This window comes from Brachyhypopomus gauderio, chromosome 3 (assembly GCF_052324685.1).
Source record: "Brachyhypopomus gauderio isolate BG-103 chromosome 3, BGAUD_0.2, whole genome shotgun sequence".
Lineage (NCBI taxonomy): Eukaryota > Metazoa > Chordata > Actinopteri > Gymnotiformes > Hypopomidae > Brachyhypopomus > Brachyhypopomus gauderio.
In genome coordinates, this window is record NC_135213.1 from 16861141 (window position 1) to 16875255 (window position 14115).

General features: G+C 39.5%; 1 protein-coding gene across 3 annotated transcripts in view; it reads left to right on the forward strand.

Moving 5' to 3' along the window:
- Positions 1 to 10402: 10402 nt before the first annotated feature.
- Positions 10403 to 14115, forward strand: part of LOC143510487 (calcium-activated potassium channel subunit alpha-1-like) — a 71366-nt gene continuing 67653 nt past the window's right edge. For all 3 annotated transcript variants that reach the window (XM_076999881.1, XM_076999880.1, XM_076999882.1), the window contains exon 1: positions 10403 to 10732. In XM_076999881.1, coding sequence (XP_076855996.1) covers positions 10403 to 10732 — 330 coding nt within the window. The remainder of the gene's footprint in view (positions 10733 to 14115) is intronic.

Sequence of the window (14115 nt, forward strand, 5' to 3'; positions counted from 1 at the left end):
GTGGGCACTTGCAGGTCCTCGTTTGGACAGAGCCTCTAGGTTGGCATGAGGGTGAAGTGAGCTTAGATGTTCCTCATACCTAATCTGAGTAAGCAATATGCAAATCAGCTCACCTGTCCAGGAATTACTGACTATGGGTGCGTTTCCCAAAACATTCGTAATGCTATGTACTTTGTAACCTCGTACTTAAGATCATTCCTAAATTTACATGTTTCCTGAAACTCTTCGTAACTTATGTCGTCCTTGCAGTCGCTCGTAACTTAATAGTATTCACACCCATTCGTTACTCACTAAGTACTTCTTAACTGGAAGTTCACATGCAGTTTTTCCACAAATAGGATAGAGATGACTTATTCCTTTTAAAAACATTTGCCTTTGTGTATAATTTATATTTTCTTTTGGAGTTATTACATCACATATACCACATTAAGTGTCAACTAAAATCAAATGTACTACCTTGAATTATTTAGCATTAGCTGATATGTTCTCAGTATTGAATTAAATAATTGTTTAGTTGATAGCGTTCCAGAATTTCACAATATATGCCTTGCAAATAAATGGCTACAAGTTGGCATATTAAGCTTGTTTTCACTTATCCATTCAAATTGACTGACTAATCAGTAGCACAGATAAGTAACCTGGAATAAGGATAGCAATTATTCTTGTGTGATGAACATAACAGCTCACCAAAGAATCTTGGTGATGAATATAAGACATAATTTAAGAAGACGACGTAATCCACAAAGCCATTCAGTTCGTCTGAATGCAGCACAGCATTTAAATACAAACTTCCTAGATCTTCCAGGTGATGTGCTGTGTGACAGATACCGGTTGCGTGGGGGCTCTCCCCACTGGCTCTCCTTGGGCTGTACTGTAATTGTATATGCTATGCAGCACAACATTGCAGTGCAAGCTGGCATATAACTTCAAGAAGAGGAAGATGATGAGGAGACAGGAAATAAATGTTCTGGTAGAGTTACCAGGAGGAAGGAGAGAAGAACTTTCCCAGGCTGGCCTGGAAAACCGAAGGCAAATTATAAGGAATGCTTTTGCCTAGATAAACCAAAAACTAAAATACTTTGGATAAGTGACCTGTGTGTGTTAGGTTTTTATTATAAACATACACTCTGAGGCATTTATTGTGGTGCAAGTCTTACTTTGAATAAATATTTTTCAAGTAATGTACAAAAGAAAGAATTACATGCAAAAAAAGGTCTCGCATCTTCTAGAAAACTCTTCTAGAGAGGAAAATATAATATTAATGTCAGTGCTACAAAATGGGAGTTATTTCAGAGATGAAAATTCAGTAAAGTATATTCACATTTACTATTGTTACTTGCTTAAGTATCTCACCTTGTTCATAGAGCAATATAATTGGTACAGAAATCAAGGGCCTACTTATCTGATACTCTGCCAGTGCTGTTTGGTCATACAGTAGAACCCCGGAACTACCTCAGAACCACGGAACTACCTCAGTACTCGACATATTCGGAGTTCGACACAAAATTTTGAGAAAATTTTGTCTCTGAGCTCGAACAAAACTTCGGAATCTGACTCAATTCATGTGACTTTTGTAAACAAAATACAGTTTGTGCTTCAGTCAAATGCCGCTAGTTGTTGTTCAATGGGTTTTAAACCATTTTGAGGCATGAAGCATGGGTCCCAAGAAAGACATAGCAGAAGAGAAAATGGTAAGAACAACAGAATTGAAAAAGGCAATCATAGACAAGTATGAAAAAGGCATTCGAGTAACGGGCTTAGCACTGGAATTCAACTTGATGGTTGAGAACGGATTAATCCGAATTCAACTTGATGGTTGAGAATGGATTAATCCGTTTTCTGTTATTTCTTATGGGGAAAATTGAAGAACTCGACTGCATCTCTTCTCGACGCTCCTTCTGGAATGAATTAGCGTTGAGTTCAGAGGTTCTATTTCAAGTTTGGCCTTCTTCAGTTATAGCCGCTCTTGATGGTGCTTCTCCATTTGTTGCATTTGCTCTCCTTTTGTTGGAGCTTTTCATGTTTCAGCTGCAGACAATCATTTTTGGGCTGCAGCCTTTTCTTTTTAAGAGCAATGAGTTTAACACCCACAGGTATTTTGTGGTGCAATGTATTCAAGTGAAGCACTCCGGCCTGTGCACATGAGGGCGCTGGAGATGCCTTAGAACTGCTGCACGGTGAAGGTTGCCCTGGGGATGTAGGTTCAAGCGGGGTAGATGGGAACTCACTCAAATACACATCTATACCCCCTGGTATTCCTTCAGTACCCATTGGGCCCCCTTTTTCTTGGCTTGACAAGCAAAGTCATGCTACTTTTTCTTATCTCAATGCCAGATCTTTCAATGCCACTACAAGCACTGATATTCTTAGCAATATCAACCAATTTTTTTGGTTCTTCCTCAAGAACTTTTGGAAACAGTACACTTTTGTTTTTTTCAACTTCGTCTACCCTTTGGCTGAGTTCACCTGAGGAAAAGTTTCTCTTTCGATGCCTGTTTGCCATGGTTTTGAATGACATGTGAAAGGTTAATTGTGTGCCCTATTTATAGGCTTGATATATGATAGGTCAGAATTGTAATAAAACCCTATGGTTTTAGGGTTCTTCTCATTTTTTTTCTTATACCAGAAATTTCAACACTTATTAGTTATTAGTACTTGTTAGATTTTATGATTGTTATTTTACTAATGATACTTTTGTGGCGTTATAATGAGAAAATGTTTGTTAATCGGTGGCTCGGTTATCGACTGGTGGAGCTTTTCCAGCGCAGATGCAGAGGCGGAGTCAGCAAAGAACTACTCATTTGTAAATTTGGACACTAAGAAGGCTTTTGGGAAACACTTGCAAAATTGCCATTCTTAAAGTTGTGTCGTTCTTAAAGTACGTAAATCTCTAAGATCATTCATAATTGGGAAACGCACCCCACGATGACAGCTCAATCACTGAAAATGTGATAATGGTTTTATTGATAAATGTTGGTTCTTTTGGTAATTTACTTATACTCAAATATTCACAACATTGTGAATAAACATTTTGTACATGTAATTGAAGAAAAGAATATATATAACGTATAACAACATATTTAAATATTTATTTTAATAATAATATTTTATTTAAATAATATATTTAAAAAATGTCATGTTTACTAATTTATATGTGCTTTGTTTGGCTTTAAACATAGGCCTCATAAAATGTATCATGAGTGTGTAGATTCCAAGTTATATTAGATACGCTGATTTCATTATATAGTATATTTCACCACCATCAGCTGTCTCTGTTTGGTATTTCATCTTGGCTACAGGGACACCTTAGCTACACCCTGAACACAAGTGCATTGCCATCAATGCAGAGGTGGACCCCCGCCACAGTGAGAAGTGGCATCTACTGAACATTAAATTTAGCAGGTCAGCCATTGTGGTCATTATATACAGTTACAGTATCAGTGTAAAGCAAACTGATGCTGGTCCACTCCTGAATAATTATAAACTAAAGTGAATTAAGGGTATTGGAAGTTGAATATCATATGACATATGTTCATGGCATAGAAACTGATGTTATCATGACCATGTATTATTAATTGTTCTTTGGTATCTTGTGGTATCTTGCTATTGTCATGGTTCCCCCTGTGGCGTCATAGTTCCCATGGGGACAACTACGCATGTCTATTGTTTTGGTTTTCTTCCTGGTTTGAGTTCCCATGTGCTTCCTTGTTTTCTGTTCTGTTCCGCCCCTGGTTTCTGTCCCCGCCTCATGTTATTCTCTTCACCTGATCCTAGTTTGTTCATTGTTATATCATGTATTTAAACCCTGTGTTTGGTCTATTCAGTTGTCAGCTATTTTTGGTTTTGGCTTTGTGTGTGTGTTATTCACACAGCTCTGTGTTTAGTCCAGTTCTTGCTTGTGTTCATGTTTTATTTAACTGTTTATCTTTCTAATATACTTACTATATTGGTCACTTTGATTACTTTGGACATTCAGTTATAATTAAATCCCTCCTGCATTTGCATCCTGCTTCTTGCACCATCATTCTGGTCCTCTATGTTACAGCTATGTCACATGGGCTACTGGGGCCACTATCCCCTTATTACTGATCGACCATTATACAGTCAAATGTTTTTTTTATTATTGCAGATAAATTAGTCCATGGGTGACACAGTAAAAAGGCTATAGCTACAGGAGGGAGGAATTTCAGGATATGCCAAGTTAATACAATGGAAAGACAGTAAATTATAGCGAATAATACAGTAAATACCATTTAATTCCTTGACTGAGTTCATATGACTGTCACACGTTTTACATGAAATCAGCCAAGGAATCATTAATTAGCAATTATTCCAATAAACAGTGGCGCAAAAAGGGGGTATGCAGCGTATGTGACGCATAGGGGCGCTGCACTAGAGGGGGCACCAAATCAATGCCAGAAAATTATTTGCTGAGTTGGTGGAGTGCGGGGGGCGCCGATAGTGTGTTTGCACACACCTCAGAAAGTATGTAGTTGCAACCCTGCCAATAATCATACTATGATCATTCCAATAATCATTAATTCCAATTTGAATGCATCCTATATAAATTGCGATTCCAATTTGAATTGCGATGTTCCTAAATTCATCCATTAGCTTGTAGAGGATGTTAAATCCATTATAAATAAAGATGCAGACATAAGTATCATTTGAAGAACATCTGGCCCCATTCCTTATAGCAGGTAAACATGACACATTACCAAAACACCCTCCAGATTATGCCCAACAAGCATACAAACAACTCAAATGTTGACACATTTTTAAAACCATGTGATTGTTCCACCTGCTTAAACAGAACTATTAATCATATCTGATAAAAATTGTGCTGTGCCATATATCTGAAGTTCCTTGTCATTGGAAAATGTGTGGGGAGAATTACCTGTGGTTCCTTTGGGCCCTCTGTCTTTGATTTGGAAAATTAAAAGCAGAGGTGGGCATTCCAGGTTTAGAATGTAAAACTCCTTCCCAGGATTTTACTCAAGCTTGCTGGATTTTCTACTTAGTGCACGCCAGGTAAAATTTGTGGAATCAACACAATCCAGGAAGTCTGAGCAAAATCTTGTTGAGGACTTACTTCTTGAACCAGGAATGCCCACTTCTGATTAAAAGTGAATAGGCAGTAATCAGTAATTTTACACACTAAGCTCATAGAGATGGATACATGTTCTCTAATTCTCTGTCCTTCATATGTAAAGTGTCAGGCCAACAATGACAGTGGTCACATGTGAAGAGTGTCAGGCCAACAGTGACAGTGGTCACATGTGAAGGCAAATGAAGAGTGTCAGGCCAACAGTGACAGTGGTCACATGTGAAGGCACATGAAGATTGTCAGGCCAACAGTGACAGTGGTCTCAGGTGGCTTTTCTGCTTGCTCCCTGCTTTGCTCACTAATTCAAACTAGACCATAATAAAATTAATAATTCAGACCCTCCAGAAAGTTGCGATGTTGCGATTTGCAACTTCAACGCAACTTCAAGCAAACCCCGCGAATTCAGGGCGGTGTTGCAACTTCAGCCAATCACCGCAACTTTCCCGCAAATTTGACCAATCACTGATGTCGTCTTGATGTGACGTCGACAAACTCTCGCCTTACTTCCGTATATACGTTTAAGAGGAGCAGACTGAAAGCAGCATGAGCGACGAAAATAACGGCAAAAAGATCGGGAAAAGCAGTATCCCGGTACACTACATGAAAGCGGGGATAAACTGTCCAGATCCGACCCGCGAATTGATTATCTATGGCCCCCTGGATGATATTTAATTACTATTAGAACCGGCCCGCAGGCCACAGCCGCCCGATGGTGTTTTGCACGCATAAACACTACATTCCCCACAATGCAACGGTAGCCCGCAAAGTCACTGCAGCGCACGCAAGTGGCGAGGGTCTGAGATAAAGTTTATAAGTTTAAACTTTAAACTGAGATAAAGTTTAAAGTCAGAGATAAAGTTTATTTATCTCTGATCCATATCTATGAGTTACTAGTTCGCTCTGGCGCCAACCACTGGCGATCGATCTCGATATAATACTTAATTTGTGTCCATTTTACAGGCCGCACGGTAACAACTTATGTTCGCTAACCCCGCCCCCCCCGTCAACAATTAATGTTCGCCACCCCCTCCAGGTTCAAATCTCACTCCAAGCGATCTTGAAAAGTTGCCAACCCTGAATAAATAGGTAAATAGATAATTAAAATGGACTACTAAATAGAGGAAACCATACAACATTTACTCCCTATTGTAATGTACTCACAAAAAAGCAAAAACACACCGCAACTTCCATCGCAATTTTTTTGAAAAACACCCGCAACATCAAACATTTTAGCCCGCAACAATCACAAAAAAGGCCCGCGAAATCCTGGTGGGTCTGATAATTAGACCAACATTTTTTGCATTTGCATCCATACTGGCATTTGTTCAGGGTTCAAATATATGCTCCCCTGAGATACCCTGTGCCTACTGCGGTTTTGCATAGGAATAAAGTGTGGTTGGATGGTTACAATGAGAGGAAAGGTAGCTGGAACTGAGGGGCTCATGTTACCAGAAGGGAACATAACAGGTTTTGAGGGCAGCTACAATAACATGTAAATCCCACAGGCAAATGATGGAGGCCACACGAAAAGCAGCCACTGCCAAATACATAGAAAGAGTGAGGCAAGTCCTACAAAGTAAGCAGAATGGGTAAAACACACGGACGTAATTTTGGGGGGGGACGGGGGGGACATGTCCCCCCCACTTTTTCAAAAGCCGGCTTTGGTCCCCCCCAGTTTTTACGGTTAAAACCAAATATTTAAATAGCGACGAATCTATGTCCCCCCCACTTTTGAAATCAAAATTACGTCCATGGTAATACAAGATCCAGTTTATCAACACTATACAACCAATTATAAGATTTGCTCATGGCATAATAATAAGCTGTTCAAAGCAGAAAATAGAAGCCACTGACTTCAAGACAATACAGTGTAAACTCATCACAATATATGGAGGGTTCCTTTCCAAATCCAGCACTCTGAGACTACACTAAGTGGAGGGACGGGGCAGAGATCTAGTGAGTGTCAGAGCATCTATCAAGAATGACCCAGAATGGACCATGGGAGGGTAAAGCTATGCATGGTATGTACGACCAGGAAACAATCTGACCATCACAAGGAATACAAGACCGATGGCTTTGGTGGGAAAATCCTGGGAAGAGTTGTGGTCATTGGTTGCGAGTCATATTAAATTTTTGCTTGGAGCAAAATACAATGTCCTTACAACCCCACAAAACTATTCGGTTGTGAAGGGTTGGGTTGGTGAAGATTCTAGTTGTAGATTGTAAAATGTGTGAGAGTTGGCACAATGAAGCACATGTTATCTACAACTAAGCTTAGTTTGTCACATGGAGGCATAATATACATGGAAACATATAGTATTAGCATGTTTAATCAGTGAACTGATGAACATGTCATAATATCTCAGGCATAATTTTCTACATTTCTTCTTATATATTTTGGTAATTTATCCTAACTTGATTAAATTGTTCTCAGGTGAATCTTGGCATTCAGTTCATAAAAGGAATTTGTGAAGGTTTAGATCAATGGTCTCAATCATAGGTCAGAGCTACGTCTCATGAACCTTTACCAAACATGTATATAGACACTAAGCACTGCAGTGCAGTATCACAAAGTGTCATAATGCAAAGACAAGACCATGTACAGGGTGAACAGCCAAGAAGAGGAGTAAGACTGTGGTGTAGACAGGTAAGGCTGTGTGGTGTAGAGGGATAAGACTGTGTGATGTAGAGGGGAAATGCTGTGTGGTGTAGAAGGGTAAGAATGTGTGGTGAAGAGGGGTAAGGATGCATGGTAGAAGACTGTGGGGACAAAATAGAGGAAAAGGTAGAAGGGTCCATGTCCCTAGATTTATCCCAGATGAAATAAGGGCATCAATTGTTTTACATGTAAATCATGGTCTTACAATGGCTGAAGCTGGTTGCCGGGTAGAGACGAATATTGAAAGAACAACTGTGTCTTAAATTATTAAAGCATTTTATAGAGAATATATTAATCAAAAATGTGCACTCTGCTGAAATGCTGCTCACTGACATAAATTCTGAAAATGTTATTTAATTTTATATTCTTAAACCATATAGAACCTCAAGACTAGCTTATAGGGGTGGCAGAGGCCCCATTTTCACACCTCATGAGGCTATATGTGCTTTGGCCATAACAAATACAGTAATGCCTTAATGATGAGGGAACTCCAGCAAGCCCTTATACAAGACAACAGTGTTTGTGGAAATAATCAATCTGTAAGTCAGATGACCCTGAAACAAGCTGTGCAAAGTTCAAAGAAGATCTTCCAGGAAGATATCCAGTGTGATGTGGATGACATGTGGCCCAACAGAGTTGGGAGTATAGGGATGTATAGAACAGAAAGTGCTAGAATTCCTTAAGTTGTTGTCTCAGGTTGTTTTGAATTAAGTTTCTAATTTTGCAGTTTTTTTTCCAGCCAAACAGTTGACTGTCTTTTCTGAATTTCAATCAGATTTGTTTTTGTCAACAAATTGCAGTGTGAATAATACAGTAAAAGAATATTACTGTATAAATTTGATTCCAGTCCAGTTTCTTGCTGTCAGTCTCCCACACAGTCATGTGTAACTGCGTTCTGTGTAAGTTTGTATTTTGTGTATAACGTGTTATTTCATTTGAAATACCACAGAATGTGCAGGGTTCTTGTAATCAAAAGCTTAGCTAGTTTCCATCAGAATATACTTACAGTCTTCATTGACTGACTTACAGTTGCACTGACAACATGACTAATTATTTTTGACTGCCTTGTTCATAGGCAATGACATACAAACTAGAACATATTCTGATAGCACTGACAAGCTGATTAACCTAAATATTTGTTTTTGAGGCAAAAATAAAAAAAAATTTTTTGGAAAATATAAAAGGAATTGAGATTCTCTCCCAGTTATATCCGTCGGTGTATCTGGTGAGTTTTATTTTTATGCAGTTTATATTTGTTTTTATGCCAGTCGTATCATTTTATTTCGTCGTATTAACCCCCACACTTTAAAGGCCGGTCAGAGAAAATATTGTCTGATATGTAACCGGTCCGTGGCGCAAAAAAGTTTGGGGACCGTTGCTTTAAGAGACTCTGGGGGAGCGGCGCCTGTGCGCTGTGGGTTTAGCAGGCTAGTGGGAAGACGCTAGAGAGAGATTACGCTTGTTGTTTCAGTCGAGTGCTTAATAAAGTTTCTCTCCTCGGGATTTTCGATAAAACGGTTTTCTGCCTCGTTCCCAAACCCCCTGGATAATTCATAAATCATATTTATTTGTGCTTTCTATGTTTTATCAGCTTTCTAGGTATTATCAGTTTTGTTGTAGTTGTGTGAAAATAATTAAAACACTTTCAAATTAAACGTCAAACGTCTTTTGATTTGCTGTCTTATATTTTTAAGCACCCACGATCAAACTGCAAATGGAATTAATGTTCTGTTAGCTTCTATGCTATTTCCATAAAAAAAAACCTTTCTGGCCATTTGCACACTAGCTCCTAACTCAGCCTAAGATTTGGCATGTCTGTATAACTGCAAGCGATCATGAATCAAGATAATTAGGAAAGGAGTCTGTTCTCTGGCGAAGACCTGATGCGGAGTAGGTATTTGCATGTATGACTATTTGTGTAGTAAAATATGACGTGGCCTAAGAACATCCAATTATGGCCTAAAACATCCAATCATATATTTCAGGCTGTAAAATAATTGAAAAACGTAGTAGGCATATTGTAGTAGTGTGACCATAGTATTGTGACGTTTTGTTTCCCATATTCATCGCCATATATCTGTATATAAGTGAGTTCCTTATAAAATGCCAAGGATAAAATGACACAACAGAGACGTTTACTGTATTTTTGGTTTTTCCAACCTGTTGAATTTTATTAAATATTAGGCAAAATGATAAAGAATTGTTGCCAATATTTTATGCTTTCCTGCATTCAACTAATGGAGCGATCAGAAATATTAGCAATTTGAAGATTTTGATGACCCCGCCCGCGCACAGCAACACTGCCAACATTGTCAGAGAGAAGGGAATACCTCGCGCGCGTACATTGGTCTTTTCAAGTAAACGCCACGCACTTGAAAGACAGGAGCGGCTCATCCGCTCATCAGTCAGAAAAGAGAGTCAGCCGAGTTCAAACACTACTGGGTCGGTACTTGGCCACAATTAATGAGGGCTAAGATCAGGTCTGTTTATCTATGCTGAGAAATAACCAAGTTCATGTTGATAGGAAAAATTAGGAACGTATGGCAAACGCTTAGTTAGCGCTATAGTACGAGCGTTTGGAAAGAAATCATTTGCAGCCTACTCATTAATCGCGACGAGCAGCCGAGGTAACACAAATGGATAACAGTTTCGGGCATGCTGGTATGTCAACTAAAGGAACCAACATGTTTCCACCCGAAGAAGGTAACATGTGGCTGGACACCCCTGAATTCCTGCCGAGAAAAGTTGGAAAAGGACAATCAAAAAAGACTCCTACGGTAAAAAGCAAGATGGAAATCCTCATACTCTACACACCAGACATTTCGTGCGACGAGAGCGGGCAGCGCATGTGGTGGGCGTTCCTCGCCTCGTCCTTGGTGACTTTCTTTGGAGGTCTCCTCATCATCCTGTTATGCAGAGCTATCCTACATGTTTTTTCCATTTGCTGCCAATGCGGCAGCAAGGAGGTAAGATCATTAACACGTGTTTATAACCATTGAAACATTTATGTTAATCTCTTCTACCATAAACTCAAACGAATTATGAAATACTTATTTAGATCTTCCATTGCACCTGCTTTGCACACAGCTCTCCTGTCATAATTAGTAGAAAATCAGTTTCATAAAAATGCATACTACCACAACAGGGAGACTTACTCTGAACCCTGCATATGTCAACCTCCAACTCTCAAACACCTCCGCCAGTTATACTGACTAAGATGTGCTGAGTCTGTATTATATTATGGTTGTAGTAAAAACCTGCAGGGCAGCAGAATTTTAGCATTTGGGTATTGTGATTAAGTGCAGCTTTTATGTCCCTCTCGTGAATTTATAGAACAAAACCTGTATAGTCAGACATTCTTACTTATGCTGGTCATCTTTCTAGCGAATCTAAATGTGCATCCCTGTCACCCTAGTAGTTCCCTGCAAAGTGTACAACACATGGAAATCTGGGAATCCTAGCGGTAGTGTGTGAAAATGTCCACACGGGGGGAGTAGTGTATAATATTTTTTTAACTACGCACGCGGCAAATTCGCTGGAACGTTTAACCAGCCCCGTCGACAGGGGGGGACAACCGGGTCTGTTGTCCCGGGCTCCAGGGCCAGGGGGCCCCATCAAAGAGCCCAGCAATTTATTTTTTATTTAAAGTCTATAATTTTTAAATAATCTTGAAATCTTTCATTAATATAAAATTCTGTACTCAAAATGGCTAAAATATATATGTTTTTTTTACCTATCTGCATATTTTCCATTAAGTGCATACACCCCCGCCTCCCACTGGAAAATGGTTTGATCCAGCACCGACCGTAACCGGCTGGTACCCGCCCAACAGCGGGAAATACAGTGGTGGATAGAGGTGGGCGATCCTGGGAATTGTGGTATCGATCCGATACCAAGTAAATACAGGGCCAGTATCGCCGATATCGATACCGATACAGATACTTTTTAATAGATCATAGATCCAAAGGATCCAAAAGATCTAGGATACAATTTCTCCAAACATTGTATGTGACAACAAAATACTTTATTATCACAATCAATATTTTTGTTTAGAAACAAGGGAACAGTAACAAAACAAAGTTTGCCTTAACATTAGGAAAATAAATCTTTTTTGAATGAATGAATGTTCAATTTATATAGCGCCTTTCAAGATAGCCAAGGTCGCTTTACAATTTTAACACAGGTACAAGTCTTACACAACCAATGACACACCAACTGGAAGCGGCAGCCAATTGCACACAGTGTACACTCTACCAGACGCCACAGCCCCCTTGAGGACTGAATGGGGTGCAGGAAGTGGAGAGAGGACAGACCCTAGTGGCAGAGCACCATCCACCACTGGGCATACAAGCACATACACATTCATGCACAGACACCTGCTTTTCTATTGAACAGAGACACACAGTTACACACTTAGGGAGAATTAGTCAGGGAATGCCAATTTACCTAACTTCCAAGTTTTTGGACTGTGGGAGGAAACCAGAGACACCTGAGGAAACCCACGTAGACACGGGGAGAAAATGGAAATTCCACTCAGATAGGGACATGAACCCAAGACCCCAGTGCTAACCACCAAGCCACAGTGTTGCCCAAACAAGTAGAATACACAAAAAATACAAAAATGAATAAAAATGATCTCCTCACTAGATATCTTTTCTATTCTTTTCTTGAAGTTAAATTGTTCATAATATTTTTTCTAGTCCACCTCTCATATCTTTCAAACCTTATGTAATTTTGTTGCACTATGTGCACTTTCCTGTTGCTTTAATTCTATAAAATTCCCTGTTGTGGGATAATTAAAGCTTAATCTAATGTTATCTTAGATAACACTTTTACAAATGTACTAGGTTATTATCTCAATGTCTTAATTATATATATTATATAATATATATACAGTGATTCCTCGCCACTTCACGCTTCAGCTTGTGCGGCTTTACTCTTTCGCAGATTTTTATAAGATATTAATTTGAAAAATAATTTGTGGATCTTCGCTTTTTCGTCGTTTTTTTGCGTCATTCGATCGGTGGAAAAAAATTTTTTTTATGAATTTGTACGTGAAAAAATCCCAAAATGTATACAAATATATTACAAATATTAATTCTAACAATAAAGGAATGTTATAAATAATAAAATAGTAAGAATTACAGTAAATATTGCATAAACAACGGATTTCTGTAGGCTACTTTTCTTCCTCTCGGACATTATAAAACTCCTGTGGCGTCTCTCTCCTTACTGTGAGTGTTTACTCCAGGAGAGCGCTGATTGGGTGGGCCAGGCTGAGTGGGCGGGACCAGGCTGAGCCTACCTGCATGGCTGTTTGGCTGGCGCCGCTGAGCCACGTGACAGTGCAACAACAAAAGAGAAGAGGGGGGCGGGTCACTGCTCCATGCTGTGTGACGCAGCGCTGCTCTTACAGACAGAGGAGACTTTGATGAATCCGCGTGCATAGCAGTCAGTGCGTGCGGGAAAGAAAAAAAGCTAGAGTATCGATCTTTTTACACGAGTATTGTTCAATATCAATACCAGCGTTGGTATCGATATTATCGATATTTGGATCGATCCGCCCACCTCTAGTGGTGCATAGTTAAAGTAAATACAGAAATCTGGAGCACAGAAAAGAAAGGAAAACATTTACCTGACAAATTTTAAAGTTGCATTGTGTTCCAGGTTTGGAAAGTGCTGGAATTTAGGCTAAAGTACTTGAAAATGTTTGAAATTGTAACTACTTCGTTTCACAACAAATAGCTGTCTGACTGAACAGTTCTCGTGAAGACGTTAAGATTGGGCATTTTGAAAATAAACATCCATTAAATACTGTGATAAAAAGCGAATTATTTCGAATCATTTCGATTATATGTATAAATATTTAACTTAATTAAGTTTAACGTGCTGGAAAATATTGAAATGGACCTTGAAAGTGACGTACAAGTGCTTGAATTCCACCTTATAAAGGTGTATGAACCCTGCAAACATGACTTTGTTCATTGCGCTGAGGCGCGGCGCGCGCGAAGTTACAAAATTCGAGAGGTGCACGACCTCGCAAATCAACAGGGCGTGAGGCCCTCTCGCACGGGCGGTGCGACTGCGATTATGTCATTTTCGCGCGAACCCTCGCGACGCGTCAAGTATAAACCAGTCAGCTGTCAGAAACAGCTTTGATGAGTGGCTATATTATATACTATATTACCTAACCTAAGGAAATTCAAATGACGTGCGGGGGGGGGGGGGGGGGGCACATGAAACTTTCTTGTCCCGGGCCCCAGCAAGACTGTCAACGGGCCTGCGTTTAACTATCAATCATTACCTGTCTTGTGATTATCTTCTGAGCTCAGCATGTTGCATGGGTGAT